Source organism: Brachypodium distachyon, chromosome 5, assembly GCF_000005505.3.
Source record: "Brachypodium distachyon strain Bd21 chromosome 5, Brachypodium_distachyon_v3.0, whole genome shotgun sequence".
In the NCBI taxonomy this organism is placed as follows: domain Eukaryota; kingdom Viridiplantae; phylum Streptophyta; class Magnoliopsida; order Poales; family Poaceae; genus Brachypodium; species Brachypodium distachyon.
In genome coordinates, this window is record NC_016135.3 from 12663439 (window position 1) to 12679253 (window position 15815).

General features: G+C 44.8%; 2 protein-coding genes across 3 annotated transcripts; both read left to right on the forward strand.

The window, feature by feature from the left end:
- The first annotated feature begins 216 nt into the window (after window positions 1-216).
- Window positions 217-5316, forward strand: LOC100835900 (uncharacterized hydrolase YugF). Of its 2 annotated transcripts, XM_024456216.1 has the most exons (6): window positions 237-425; window positions 1425-1563; window positions 3705-3958; window positions 4069-4280; window positions 4406-4667; window positions 4774-5316. In XM_024456216.1, exons 3-6 carry the CDS (start codon window positions 3707-3709, stop codon window positions 5071-5073), a joined length of 1026 nt encoding a protein of 341 aa, XP_024311984.1. In that variant the 5' UTR covers window positions 237-425; window positions 1425-1563; window positions 3705-3706; the 3' UTR covers window positions 5074-5316. The 2 variants fall into 2 exon arrangements, with proteins under 2 accessions (XP_003579696.1, XP_024311984.1); XM_003579648.4 differs by lacking the exon at window positions 1425-1563 and having other exon boundaries at window positions 217-425.
- A 2417-nt stretch (window positions 5317-7733) lies between these two features.
- Window positions 7734-12201, forward strand: LOC100836210 (cell division protein FtsZ homolog 2-1, chloroplastic). The gene is made up of 7 exons (XM_003579649.4): window positions 7734-8622; window positions 8710-9009; window positions 9129-9219; window positions 9843-9967; window positions 11167-11259; window positions 11690-11755; window positions 11833-12201. The coding sequence occupies exons 1-7, from the start codon at window positions 8032-8034 to the stop codon at window positions 11947-11949; spliced, it is 1383 nt and encodes a 460-aa protein (XP_003579697.1). The 5' UTR covers window positions 7734-8031; the 3' UTR covers window positions 11950-12201.
- Window positions 12202-15815: the final 3614 nt, after the last annotated feature.

Sequence of the window (15815 nt, forward strand, 5' to 3'; positions counted from 1 at the left end):
AAAACTAATTTAGAGTTGTAAATTTTGACGGATTGTTTCAAACTTTTGATCAAATTTTAACACGTTTTTGGGTTAGAACACGTCTAGAACATTGCTACTGCGGCCTGTGGGGCCTTGAAATCGCGGTTTTATTTTGTCCCGGCCTGTCCACATGATCCGTTCCCTTTAGAGCTGTGGGCCCCAGTCCTCTGTGCGGGGTTCAATATAAGGCCTTGGGGGGGCGTCAGTAGTGGCCGGCAGAAAGCACGGCAACGAATTGAAGGCGGCGGGACAGGCAGGGACAGCCGGCCGCCTTCTCACTGCAGCTTGAGTTCGATCTTCCTCCTCCTCGTGGAACTCGCTTGCCTGCCACCCCGACCTTGGCGACCGATCGATGGCCCAGTCCACCGGGAAGCGGCCTCCGGTGCCGGCGCCGGCCTCCCGTGGTACGCACCCGCGCATACTTCCTTTCGTTCTCGTTAATTTGTGCCTTGTTTACGCGTATGCTTGGGCAGTTTTGCTGGTTTCTATCATCTATGTGGTGCTGTGGTGCGATGTGATCGGCGATTTGCTTGGTGCCTTGGTTGCTTTCGTCCTTGGTTCTCGGTTCCGCGGGTATGGCTGGATTTGCTCGTGCGTGCATGTGCTACACGGTTAGCGGCGTGATTTGCGAGGCTGTTCGATGATAGGTCCACCTCTGCTCGTGGCTTCCGGCTGCGTCGCGGTACCTCCACACCTCGTGCCTTCAGCTAGAATAGAAGCCTTACTGTCACGCCCGTTCCGGTAGTCAGTTCTCACTTCTCGACCAGTAGCAAAACTCAACTTCTTGTTTCAAATTCGTCACTTTTCTCCGGGACAAGAAATCTCTTCACCAAGCAATTTGTTTGCATATTAGTACAGCTATATAAATACAAAATAGATGATGAAACCGTCCTGGATTCCCTGTAAAATATGTACTTGCATCCCGGAGGAATAAAATAATTGGGTACTTTCCTATGACCCAATAAGGGATATTGCTTTTCTAGATGACGATGACCCAATAAGGTACTTGCGTCAATCTGTGGCTTCATTCTAGATGATAATGACCCAGTAAGGATTTTATTTTTCTTTAGAGAATGATTCCGTGGTATCACAAAAAAGAAAGAATGCTTTGATTATTCAAGAGCCTGCGGAAATTACTGAAAGAATATTTATGTATTATTGGTCAGAACTCCCGCTGTTAGATTTATGGGAGTATTAGTATTCTTTGCACATCAAACCCCCGCTGTCATGATCTTCTGTCCCCAGATGGAGTAGGTGTTAATATATAGCAACAAACTATTTATCTCAAAAGACCTATTTAATAGAAAGAGAAGATATCGTACACTTAACAGTAAAGACCGACTTGATTGTTTGTTGAAGTGATGAACGTTAGCTTGAAAGTGACACTCCAATATGATATGCAGTTTTATATCTTTTGAAATGGAATGATCAACACCTCCTCTCATACCCGACATGAGTGTGAATAAATGAATAGGGAATGTGGGGACAGAGACTTGAACCCAAGACCTCAAGCATAGTACTCCCTCCGTCCCATAATATGAGGTACGCACGCATGCTTAGATCCTTAATTTGATCAATTAAATATCCATGTTTCTTAACAAAAAGTACATTATTAGATTTGTTACCGAAAGAACTTTCTAATGATATGATTTTTTAATTATTTAATTTATATTTAGTTAGCTAAATTAATGATCTAGGAATACGTGCGTGCCTCATGTTATGGGACGGAGGGAGTACCATCTTAAGATATAAGATACAACTCGTGAGCCTGAGGAGTTATTCGGCCTGTCGTTTCTCCATGGAGGCGTGTCTGCAATTTTTTTCTCGATGTGGATGGGTTTCCTGGCAGCAGGACGAGGACGGTTGCATGGGTGTTGATTGGCCACTGCTTGTGGGCCGGTGTCGTTCCCTTGGGCCCCGCGTGAGTGTGTGCGTGTGGGGTGCGTGCGAGTTGGCCGGCGGGTTTCTGGGCGGTTTGTGGGGGGCGGTGGCCTAGGTGTTGTTTATATTTGGTCGCTGCCTGTGGGCCGGCGTTGGGCCACTGTCAGTGTGGTGGTGCGTGCGGGCTGGCGGGCTGGCGGTGTCATGGGCGGTTTGCGGGATGAAGTGGTCGAGCATGCACGTCGGTACGTATCCCGTGACACGTGCGCTGGCTGCGTAGAGCTTTCCAGAATAGGTGTGCTGGCAGTTCCGGGTCGGTAAGGTTTGTTCTTGTCTCTTCTTCTCGTAGCTACAAACTATCTATCCCATAAAACCGATTAGATAGGAAAAGTTGATATGGTACACTTAACAATAGGGACCGAGTTGATTTTTGACGAAGTGTTGAATGTTGGCTTGAAAGTGACACTCCACGATGATATGTAGTTGTATATCTTTTGCTTTCAGCTTCTTGGCTGATAAATATGCACCTGGTGTAATTATTTTTATTTAGGAACTTTTCAGCTGTGGTGATGCTTTCAGATTTACTAATCTGCAAATGTTTAGAATATTTTCCCTTGTTAGAATATTCAAAGTTACTTACCCCTCCTGCTTTCAATGCTCATATTTATTTACCATCCAATCTTTCTTTTTTCGAAAAGGTTATAGAATTTCATATACTGCAACATTTCTTTCCCTGTCGGTTGTACTGTAGAAGTTTGCTTGAAAAGGTATCTCCCTTTTCAATTTTGCATCCCAAATTTCCTGCAAAAGTAGCTTTGTGTTGTTTCCCAGGGGGAGAAAAGAATTCCGTTTCTCGATAAAAGAGTCGCCGAAGTGTTCGTTGAGTGTGTTTCTTGACTAACATAGATGGCTCATGAGGAGGGGCTGCCTGAGCTTGCAAGGGAGTTATATACCTGGTGTACTACAGAGATAGACATATTATTTTATTTTTATTGATGATAGCGAAGTGCTACTTGTAAGTCATAGGAAGCGATCACGTGCTAACTTTTGTACCTTTCTTCGTTCAATAAAAAATTGTTGGGATTTAAGCCCTTCTATTCAGAAAAAAAAATAGCATATAGCTGGATCCATAAAGTACACGTTGAAGATCAGATCTTGATTTGTTTTTTATGGCATATCAAAGTTTCAAATCTCTGTTATTTATTTCTATGTGGGTAATAGGATCGAGTTGACGGTCGAGGAACGTACTCTTGAAAATGACAGTACAAAATGCCTTTTTTTTTTGTCTTTGGCTTTATCTCCTTGGCTGATAGATGCAACTTGCATACTTAATTGCTTCTTCGGACCTTAATCTGTACGTATCAGACCTTTTAGTTTACTTTTTTTTTCTTCCGAAACGGTTCAGTAGGCTATGGCTTCAGATTTAATCTGCCAAGTAATGTTTGGGAGAATTTACCTTGGTAGAATGGTTTCAGACGAACGCCTGGTGCGCTATTATGTCAAGATGATCTATCAATGATAATTAAAATGGCAATGATAATCGATCAAATTGGTCAAGATCGGTCCAATATCTTCTATATGGAAAACGCTGATGTCACGTTAGACCTGTAACAATCCTTGTAGAATTTTTTGCCGTTCCAACTTGGTGCATGTTCAAATCCTCCATCTCTTATTTGGGTCAAAGGCTAAGTGGAAACGGTCTCTTGCGCCAGAATACCTTCTGCCAGTATTTAAACAGAGTGGAGATGTTTAAATTGCGAGGACAAAGTACCGAGATCAGTGTTTATCGTGTCATTTCACAGGTATGGCGAGGAAGCTCGCGCTAGCTCTGTTTGTGTTCCTGGCGGCGCTGCTGTACCAGCAGATTCAGCCTCCGGCTCCCAAAATCTGTGGCTCGCCGGGCGGGCCTCCGGTTACAGGAACAAGAACAAAGCTCAAGGATGGCAGGCATTTGGCCTACCTGGAATCCGGCGTCCCAAAGGAGAAGGCCAAGTACAAGATCATCTATGTTCATGGGTTCGACTCCTGCAGATACGACGCGCTCCCAATCTCCCCGGTACATGTTGTTAATTACTCAGTAATATTTCTTCGTTTTACAGACTTCATAATCTACTTCAAGTTGACAGGAATTGATTGTGTCTTGTCATGGACTAAAATCTGGTGCAGGAGCTGGCACAAGAGCTAGGCATTTACCTGCTATCCTTCGACCGGCCCGGGTACGCGGAGAGCGACCCGAACCCGGCCCGGACGGAGAAGAGCATCGCCCTGGACATCGAGGAGCTCGCCGACAACCTGCAGCTGGGGCCCAAGTTCCACCTCATCGGCTTCTCCATGGGCGGCGAGGTCATGTGGAGCTGCCTCAAGCACATCCCACACAGGTGAGGTGACATTGTCACATGCAGCAACCAGCTATCAGGCTGATTAATCAATCCATCTTTCTTGACTGAAACGTCAGAGGCTTGGAGACTGATTTTTTTTTTTCGCCGCGGTGTTGGAACGACAGGCTCTACGGCGTGGCCGTTCTCGGCCCAGTGGGCAACTACTGGTGGCCCGGCCTGCCGTCGAACGTGTCACGGGAGGCCTGGTACCAGCAGCTACCGCGGGACCAATGGGCCGTCTGGGTCTCCCACCATCTGCCATGGCTGACCTACTGGTGGAACACCCAGAGCTTCTTCCCGGGCTCCAGCGTCATCGCCTACAACCCGGCTCTGCTGTCCGAAGAAGACGCCATGCTCATGGATAAGTTTGGCATGCGCCCCTACATGGTAACAACTAACAACAAACAAACGCCTCGCATAAACAAGCTGATTGCAGCTGAATCCTGACGAAACTGACGGCCGTTTACTAATTTTATCTGGGCTGGGCTGGCAGGCGCAGATAAGGCAGCAGGGGGAGCACGAGTGCCTGCACAAGGACATGATGGTGGGGTTCGGGAAGTGGGACTGGAGCCCCATGGAGCTGCAGGACCCGTTCGCCGGCGGCAAAGGGAAGGTGCACCTGTGGCACGGCACGGAGGACCTCATCGTGCCCGTCACCTTGTCCAGGTACATCAGCGAGAGGCTCCCCTGGGTGGTCTACCACGAGCTTCCCAAGTCCGGACATCTCTTCCCGATCGCCGACGGGATGGCCGACGCCATCGTCAAGTCCCTGCTGCTCGGCGACGACCAGTGAGTGGTGACGACCTTCAAGGACTCTCGATCCGTCGTGGCACAGGCGCGCTGCACCGTAATCATGAGCTGCTGCTGTGGGCACATAATCTGATTTCTGTCAGTTCAGAACACACAAACTTTGGTATAAATCTCGCGTAAAATGGTTGTGAAATCGTACGAGAAAGATTCTCCCGTTTGGAGCATGTAGTACTATTCGGTTCCATTCCATCTGGCCATCTGGGCCGCCAATAAGGTTTGATCTCCTTGTCACGATGCGGTGGCCCGTTCGACTGGGCGCATGACTAACCAGTCCGTGACGTACGAGCTGCAGTCGATCTGTCGGCGACGAGAATTGGACCATCTGGTTTTGGAGCCTTGCTTGCTCGTCTGGGGAACCAATGAATGAACAGGCCAGGCTAGAATTGGCTTGCATCACTGGAAGATGGTTCGAGAGGCCGAGAAGCCACTCCCGGAGCTTTCGCTGTCCGTGGTCCGCACCAACCTGGCACTCCAGTTCCCGTCTATTTGGCCTGCTCCCGCTGTTGGTCGACTATCAATTTCCCGCGGTTCTTCCATAAAACTCCTGTTTGCGCCCGTGTCCGTGTTGGTGGCACAGTAGTACAGTACAGGGAACTGTTACCAGATGGAGGAAATTAGTCAATTACCGTCAGATGGAGAGGCAAATTGACTGTCTACGGCATCGTGAACATTTTCGTATCAGATGGAGATCTCCTCGAACTACTGGCCCATGGGCTTGACTTTTGCAATGCAACTCAAGGCTACCCGTGCATTCATCCAGCCACTTAACATCCATTTTGCGACAGAAAAAAAATACCATTTGTAGGTTTTGCTAACAAAATAAAAACTTGTAGTTACCTGAAACTGAACGTGCCTTGGCCTAAAATTTTACAACATTTAACCGCAGTTTCTTAAGCAATTAGGTTATACATGGAGTGAGATACCGAGGTGAAATGACAATTGTTGAATGTTATTCTCAAAAATTTGATATGTGACTGCAATTTGTTTTCCAATACATGGAAGACGAGCTTTATATCTTTGTCGTCCAATTGCGCCTAGCTATTTTTTTCTCTAGAATACACCAAAGCGGGTGTCAGTTATAAACCCTGACAAGTCGGATATCTAACAATTAGCCACAAGCTAACCACTCGTCTCTCCCACAGGGCAGCCTAGCGAACACCGAGTCACCAAGAAGATTCGCTTGTCACCCGACCTTGCCTTCCTGGTGGATTGAATTGACCTTCCTGGTGGATTGAATTGAAGATATCATCCAACTTGGTGTAGCCTCCTCGAACACCAACTTATTCTGGTGCTGCTAGATGGACCGGAAGACTAGTATGGCTGAAATGGCGATCGACTCCCTCTCCTTCGCTGAAGCCTGAAAAGAATACCACCGACCGTTGATAGGCGCATGGTTTCCACTGGTACAAGGCAAATCATGTATGTTTAGTTTTCTTAAATTTATAGATGAAGTATAGGAAAAAAAACTACTTTGTAGTATCTCATTGATCGGTAATGCACCATTTGGTTATTATTTTTGTCGTAGGAATAAAACAAAGGGGTTTGACCAGATCGCAACAAGTGCAAAATATAAAGAACAATCATTAAGATAGGGCACATGAAAATGAAAAGAGAAGGTATATTGGTCCTACACGAACGAGTGTAAAAACGAGGCTAAAGTGGACCGTATAAAAATTTCAACAACTTTGATGCATACGAAAATAATTCTTAGAAATTTTGTAACGACACCCCTTTTGATCTAGAGAACATGTGAAAATCCTATAAATTTAGATAAAATCTTACGATTCAAATACACTCTCCAAACACATGAAACATTGAAGTTACTCCAAGCGATCTAACTTACAAAGAAAACAGAACATGGACAACTTTGGTGCAAACCACCGTAGTGACAAGTTGAACAATCAAAATGTCTACTACCCTGCCAAAAATTGAAGCTAGATGCAACCACTGATTGTCAAACCAAAGGTACCGAACGATATTTTCCAACCTAACATTTTGAAGAAAAAGATGATACACACAACATTACTGGATGTCTACCTAGTGAAATCAAATCAAATGCTCTCTCCTTCCAAATATACAAGACCTGCTACGGAATTTATACCAAATATACAATATCGTATCTTGATATTTCTCCAAATCTTTTGTGACGAAACAGTAGAAGACCAAACTTGCATAAGTTGTACTAAACTTATAGGTTTTACTGAACCGCATGAGACGCCCATCCAAGCGAGTGAGAACTTAAGATCATTGAACGCGCGGTGGTCGGTGACACACCCCTCGCAAGGCAGGTTGTCGAAACATTGAATCATAATCGAACCGATGAGGAAGATGATCAAAATTGCGAATTTACGAACCGTGGGATCCACAAACTCCATGAGGTAAACCATGATAGCCAAACTACACCGGGGATGGAGCCGAGAGAACATTAATCCAAACGTCGTCGCATCCACTCTCAAACTCCGCCGCCAAGAACACACGAAAATCTTACAAAGAAAGCACTGTAAAATAAAGTCAGACGTTGATCCGTTACCTTCACCTCCAGGTCGCAACCGGAATTTTTTACGGCTAGGGTTTCAGGCTCGGTCAAAACAGGGCAGTATAATTTTTTTTCTTTTCTTTTCTTTGCTTTGCAATCTTCCCTCCCCTGGCCCAGCTCGCTGCCGAGCGCCCAGACCCCCTCGCTCCGTCGCTCGTCTTCCTCCTCGTGCGAGCGCCTCCACCGCCGGTATCTATCTCCCCTTCAATTCTCTCGTTCCCGACCGTTTCTCCTCCCATCACCCCACGAACAGATCCCGCCCTTTAGCTTCCCGTTGCATCTCCTTAATCTTCCCCAATTCGTAACTGAGGCAAAAAACAAGGTAGGGCGGCCGCCCTACCTTGCCCTATCGGGTCCTCCGCCCTTCTAGATCCGCCGCTGTGGTGTGCCATTGGGCTTGCTGAGATGGCGACTCAGCTTCCGTGCTTCACGCAGCTTACTCCGCCGTCACCTGGATGGAGAAGCGACGGGGCAACATCTGGAAGGGCATTTCTCAGAAGCACTCCATTTCTGGGTCACTCTCACTTCAGGTGTGGCGCAACTCCCCGCAGCGCTAACTCGTTTAAGAAGAAAGACTCGTTCCTGGACCTCCACCCAGAGGTGACCCTGCTCCGAGGTGAGCAAAGCAACGATGTTATTAACTCAAGGAATGCTTCTTCTGAGGTTAGCACGTTGGAGGGGTTGGGGGTGCCGCCGGATCGGAATGATTACAACGAAGCCAAGATCAAAGTTGTTGGAGTCGGTGGTGGGGGTTCAAATGCTGTCAACAGGATGATTGAGTTCTCCATGAATGGTGTCGAATTTTGGATTGTGAACACTGATGTGCAGGCGATAAGGATGTCCCCGGTGCATTCCCAGAATAGACTGCAGATTGGACAGGAGCTGACACGGGGTCTAGGTGCGGGTGGAAACCCTGATATTGGGATGAATGCCGCAAAGGAGAGCTGTGAGTCCATACAGGAAGCCCTCTATGGTGCTGACATGGTTTTTGTGACGGTAAATGTCACCCCCCCCAGATGGTTTGACTTGTGAAACTATTATATTTGGAGGTATGTTAATACTGATTTGGTGTCCAAATTGCAGGCTGGAATGGGTGGGGGAACTGGAACTGGAGGTGTCCCTGTAATTGCCGGAATTGCCAAGTCCATGGGTATACTGACTGTGGGTATTGTCACAACGCCCTTTTCATTTGAGGGGAGGAGGCGCGCAGTTCAGGCTCAAGAGGGAATAGCAGCCTTGAGAAATAGTGTGGATACTCTCATTGTCATCCCAAATGACAAGTTGTTGTCAGCTGTTTCTCCAAACACTCCTGTCACAGAAGCATTCAACTTAGCTGATGATATTCTTCGGCAAGGCATCCGTGGTATCTCTGATATCATCACGGTAAATTGATTCCTGCAATTTGAAAATTAAAACACATCATGGAGGGCATGCGAAATCAACTCAAGCATGTCAGAGATATATATAGCATACAAAAATTAACGTCCTCTTCTTCTTTGCAGGTTCCTGGGTTGGTTAATGTTGATTTTGCTGATGTGCGAGCCATCATGCAAAATGCAGGGTCGTCGTTGATGGGTATAGGGACTGCTACAGGTATTACATCTGAAATACGGTTTTAATGTAAAAAAACCGCATTTATATGGCTGCTGCATGTATCCAACTCCATTCTCTGCTAGTTGATCTTCTCCTTGCACCCTGATTATTGAGAAAACTTCGTTACATGGCACACCTGGATCAAACATTGTTAGAACTTCGAAAGAGAAAAGTGATCGTTTGCTATCAATGTGATGTCGAGTATTGTTCAAAGCTAACATTGTATTAGTTCCTATGGATGCTGCCAAAACTTGAATCTGTAGATATTTTGTAGTTTCAGAATTGTTTTACTTTCACTTTATGGCATCAAGTTAATAGCGTCAACCGTTTCCTTGAACTGACACACTCTTACTGTCAACTAACAAAGAAAACAAGTTTCTTGCTCTTGTCAGCTATTGATAGATTTGCTAAATTAACGTCGAAACATATTTGAGATCTGTACAAGAACCAATCTAATGATGATACATCATACATGCAAGGTCAAAAATGACGAACTGAGTTCAGGTTGCTTGGTGTTAGTCACACACATAAACTGCAATTTCCTGCTTCCACGCCGATGCCATAAATAACTGAATCGAATCTTACCTTTTTGTTTATTTCATTGTGTTGCATTAAATTTCCAGGCAAGTCAAGAGCAAGAGATGCTGCTCTTAATGCCATCCAGTCACCACTGCTGGATATTGGAATAGAGAGAGCTACAGGCATCGTGTGGAATATCACCGGGGGAACTGATTTGACTCTGTTTGAGGTTTGGTCCTCTATTTGCTAGTATTTTGCTGACAGCATGCATTGTTTGTTGAACTTGTGTTTGTATATTTCTGTCCTGTGCATTATATCATATGGCTGTCAACTTGTCATGCATCTAATATAACATGAATAACATTTAAACAGAAAAGTTTCTATTTGTTGTATTCATATGTGACATCATACATGATATTATTGATCCAAGTGGCTATGATTATGACTTCATAACATACAGAATCTTGTGTCTGTGGTGTAGCGGCTAGTTTCCTTCCAAATTGGTTGTGGGGCCATATTTTAATTGCCTTGTTTGTTGTGGGTGTATCTCTCACTCTCAGGCTCCTGTTGATCAATTTGGAGTGAACACAGAAGGCAAACTGATAAAATAATAACATACTCCTTCCGATTCATAATAAGTGTTGTTGATTTAGACAAAGTTGTACTAACTAACTTTGTACTAAATCGGCGACACTTTTTATGGATCGGAGGGAGTACTATATAGCAAAAAGTTTTTCTGGAGGGATTTGATGTCAGATTAGATTGCGTTCTACATGAATATCAACACTTGAAACCGTCGCATATGACTTTGGATGTCAGATTGCCATCTCAGCATTAACTCGAATTTACTAACACAAGATAGCAATTAGCAAACTGGTCTTCTGTTTACTGAACGGTCGAAAGAAATTCTAAACAGTTTGGGGATGGTTTATGAAATCAGAATAATAGTGTGATCAGTTTGGTCCGTCTTTTTCCAACATGTACACCTTTTTTTTATAAACTTAAATTCTGGTATACAAGATCGATGCCATTGATTAGACAACTTGTTCCTGCAAAACTGCACTGTCAGTTGCACTGTACATTTTGATTCCTATACACTGAACATATACACACTGTGATGAGGCAGATTCAGCACTCAGCATGTTCCATCTGTCCAAACAGTATGCTAATAAGAAACTGCCTATTTCACAAAACGACAAATATTAAGTTCCTGTTGCTAATGTAACTCTTAAATTGTTGAGATGTGGTACTGGACCTGACCCTTATGTCTCGATAAACTTGCTCACAACAGCTACTTTTCCTAAAAGCACTGTGGCACTCTTAAGAGCTTGCCACCAAAGTGTACCTGTTATCTGGATGTTGCTATCATAAGCATATGTGGCGACCATTTGTTTCTAATGTCTGCTTACCTGGTTTTTTATTGTTTAGGTAAATGCTGCTGCTGAAATAATCTACGATCTTGTTGATCCAAATGCTAATCTGATATTTGGTGCTGTCATAGACCCATCACTCAGTGGCCAGGTAGGCCATAGCCATGTTTATTTCAAATAGTTTATCTAATCCAATATGTATGAGACTAGCTGAACACCCGTGCGTTACTATGGATGATAAAATTAAACTACTTGTCATACATAAATTGAACTAAAAACAACTATGATATATTAGCGATATTTGCTAGTAATAATATCTCCAAATCTGGTGGCAAACATCGTTTCCATTTCAGTTTATTGTACTCCAGTAGATTTGTTATTTGCATTAGAAAGAAACGAAGAGTTCTTTTTTACGATAGAAGAAGGTGACGGACCACCGTCACCAATTGGCTTTTTGTAAGAGTAAAGATTGCACTTGAACACTTGCACTATAAGTTGCTCACAAGTTTGTCAATTCGGTTACAGATTTGCTTGCTTATTATTTACTTGGAGATGCTTATGCGCATAATTTGTGTGTGCAGGTGAGCATAACCTTGATCGCTACAGGCTTTAAACGGCAGGATGAACCAGAAGGTCGCACCTCAAAGGTACATAAATGTATTAGAATAACTACTGGTCCAAAGTCAGTGAGGAATTCCTTACATGATTTCACCTCTTAAATCAGGGGGCCCAACAAATGCATGGAGACAATGGCCGACATCCATCCTCCACAGATGCTAGCAAGGTGGAGATTCCTGAGTTCCTTCGGAGGAGAGGACCTTCTCGCTTCCCGCGAGTTTGATTCTTCCAGACTCCTCTCGAGATACGCCTGATGAGACTCTTAGATCAGATACCACCTGTAAGATACCAAGACCTGTAGACTCTAGTGTTTTTCCCATGTAGAGGTTTCTTTTTTAGTTCTGTTTGGTCTGTTTCGTTCTGTATTCTGGAACTCTACTGCCAATAATGTGTAGCAGTGAGCTTTGCAGTGCTATAGAAAATTTTAGTGCCATCCTTTCCTGCCCTTCGAGCTTCGAGGCTTCGACCTTCGTCATACCCACCCAAGTCTTTGATCTTTTTGCCTGAGTTTCTCCTTGTGTCACGAGCTGGAGGGCAAGGGCTCTGGTTCATGGCGATGATCTGAACCCGGGGAGGGGGGCCTCGATCGTGAGTTCCTTCGTTGCGAGATCTTTCCCTCCATACTCCTGTCGTCTGGGTTCATGTCCCCTGTCGCCATCTTTCCCTCCATACTCCTGACACCTTGGATTCGTACTGTACTACTCTTTTTGTTCCGTGACTCAAATTTGTCTAAATATGAATGTATCTATATAGTATTAAAATATGTCTAGATACATATAATATTTTCGGTACTTAATACGGGACAGACGAGTACTGCTTCCCATCATTTCTATCCTAACCTTTCTGTCCATTCTTCCCCTCTCTCTACTCCTAGCACCTTTGGGATGTGTACACGAAATCTCCGTGGTTGTTTAATTTTTGTTTGCTATTTTTATTTTTAAGTTAACTGAGAAATAACTTTTTCTGAATTGACACTAACCACCATCTTATCTAGTCACTAAGATTCGTGCAACACTGATGCAAGAACAAAAGATGAGAAAAATCTTAATCGGATTGTTATGATTGTTAAATGAAAAATAACTATTTCTTGGTTGACTAAGAAATAGACACTCTTAATTTTAACCATTATTTACACAATACTTCTTCCGTTCTCTCGTATGATTTCCTGCACCCGTGCAACAATTAGTCACATCCATTTACTCTTAAACCATTATAAGTGGTCAAACACTAAAAAACGAGAGATGTCTTGATCCAAGTGCAATTTATATGAGCTGTATTAAGCACTGGCGGATCCATAGGGTGGCCAGGGTGGTCCATGGACCACCCTAAAAATACAGCCCGTATACATATACACTAGTGTATCTTAAACCCACCAAAAAAAGAAAAATCAGCCCAAGCAAATAGCCCATCTTCCCAGCCAGTTCTCGTTTTCTTTCTGTTGTGTAGTGTACGCATCACCACATCAGATCAGGCCTTGTAGCAGCCTAGCGATTGATCGTGAACATATTTTTGCCGAGCAGACGAGCATGAGCATGTAACATTGCATCGTCTTTCTCATCATCATCGACTGCCAGTGGACGTCAAATATACGTTTCGTCACCACGAGCATGCGACAGGGCAGCAGCTTACACGGAGCCGGCGACATTTTTCTCGGTCTTTTATTGAATCGAATTAAGATTTGCTCATTGATCGAATTGAAATTATCACAAAATTGTTCCAATGCCCTTTTTGTCTCTTTCCAAATTCAATACTACTAGTATGTTTGAGGTAAAAAAAATTGCTAGTTATAATTTATATTGAGATAAAAGTTTATACATTAGACCATCCTGTCTTAAAAAACTAGATCCGCCACTGGTATTAAGGAATAAAGTGGATAACATATAATTTCTATAACACAGTCATCAAATTGGTATTCGAAACAATTTTTAACGATATTCTACTCTAGTTTTTATGTCACATAAACTATATACTCCCTCAGTCCCATATTAAGTGACTTTCTATTACATGTATTTAGACACTTTTTAGACGTAGATGTATTAATATTTGGACAAATTTGAGTCACTTAATATGTGATGGAGGGAGTATATTATTGGTGTAACTGATAATTAAATTAAATTTTACTATCAATGTAATTAATGGTCAAAATGTGAAAAGCGTACACCACGTCACTAAAGAGGACGAGGGGAGGGGATACAACAATGCATGGTCTTTGTTGGAGGTCCGTCTTTGTTACGTTTTGCCAGAGCGAACAGAACCAGACAAGAAAAAAGCGTGCACCTACATACGCAGCCCGTCCGGCCAGTCGTCCCCACTCCGCACGACGGCATCCATGCAGCGCCGCAACCTTGGGAACGCAGATTGCAACCCCGGTACCTGCTTCGCGCTGAGTGGCCATCGCTGATGCACGCGGCAGGTCAGCAAGCACCCATCCAACGTCGTCATGTGAAGTCTCCTGCCCTGCTCTGGCTCGGCACGGGGAGTTCACGACGACTTAGGCCCATTTCGACGGGCGAAAGCAGCGCGGGCACGTCGCCGTGCCGGGGCCGGACTGGAAGGCCGCGTCGCCATCCGACGAAAGAGGAAGTGGACGAGAGAAGAGGAATACGCACGAGGACACGCCGTCACTCGTTTAGCGACATGCAAACGCGGTGACGCAGCCCGCGCCGAGCGCAGGAACAAGATTTGCGGGAGCCAGGAACCCATCAAAATCTGGCAACTTGTGCCGAGAGCGCACGAACGAGATTCCCGATACGCACGCTCTTTGGCTGAGTGCCTGAGTTAGGAATGCAAGTGGGAAGGCTTGGAAAGATCCACTCAAATATCCCCCTCTTTTCTCTTGCTTGCTTGATCACTCGTTAGGAGTATATTATTTCTGATAGCTATTATTATTATTATTATTATTTCAAAATTAGTCGCAGGTTATTTTCTTGTGTACCGAGTACCATCGAGTAACTTCAACTGTGTCTTTCTCATCTCATTAATAAATAAGAATATTTGGTCTCCGGCTTATCAGGAGGAAGTCGGAAAAAAATCGTCACAAACATCCCTAAAGTGCCACCAGGGAACTTGACCGCAAGTCTTCAACTAGGGCACCACAGGCTGATCTCGCACACGCTCTAGAAGAATGTTGTCGGTACATTCTGGAATCGGCATCATCATCAAGCATCACTCCTCCCGAACTAGTAGACAACCATCGACAAAGCACTCGCCACAGCAAGCTCACAAAGAAGCCCACGTCAGACCAAGCCAAATAGTCGGTCACACATGCCAGCAACTGGAATATCCGATTCTGAGGCGATCCACGAAGGGGACAAGAGGCAAAGCTCGTGCCGAGCAAGATCCTCGGGGACAGAAGCCTGTTAGAAGCCACTATTGTCACCGCCTGGCCCGGCCACGGCAGCTTTGGCTCCACAGCAACGGAACAATGCACGAAGACCTCACAAACATGCCAAAACATCGACTACCAAAACTTGGCCGCTACCCAAATATTACTCAACACCACCATTGTTGCTACGCCACCAACGAAACCGGGGCAGCTGCCACCACCACACGCCACGGCACTTTTCTCTCCGGACAGTTCCCACCCCAAGAGCAATGCTCCCAAGGAAGAAATGACTCTACATTGACATTGCCCGCCGGTCCGGGAAGACCCAGTTCTAAGGTTTTCCCCAAGAACTTGGGGCCAGGTCGAGGGATAGAAGAGCAACGACAAATCAGCCCCTTCACAAAGCTTGCGCTAGTGGCTTAGAAGAGGATGCAGATGCCGAGGGTTTCAACCTCCTTTTCAAAAGAAAAAAAAATGGTTTAGAAGAGGAATTTAAACGGGATCCCACTTGTCTCTTCCATCGGATACCCTAAAAAACTATACGGGTTCTCTCCACGCCGAAGACAAACTATGTACAGTGAAACGGACTGACGAGGGAATGACCCATCGGGTCCTCACCTTTGGTATACCTGCTACGGCCTAACAGAGGGTCCACTCGAAGGCCCACTAGAATCCGTGAAGGCCAACTACCTTGGCTTGCGGCTCAAGATAAGAACAGATAATTAAGAAAATGAAATCAGGGTTTATGTCTAATTGTAACCGAC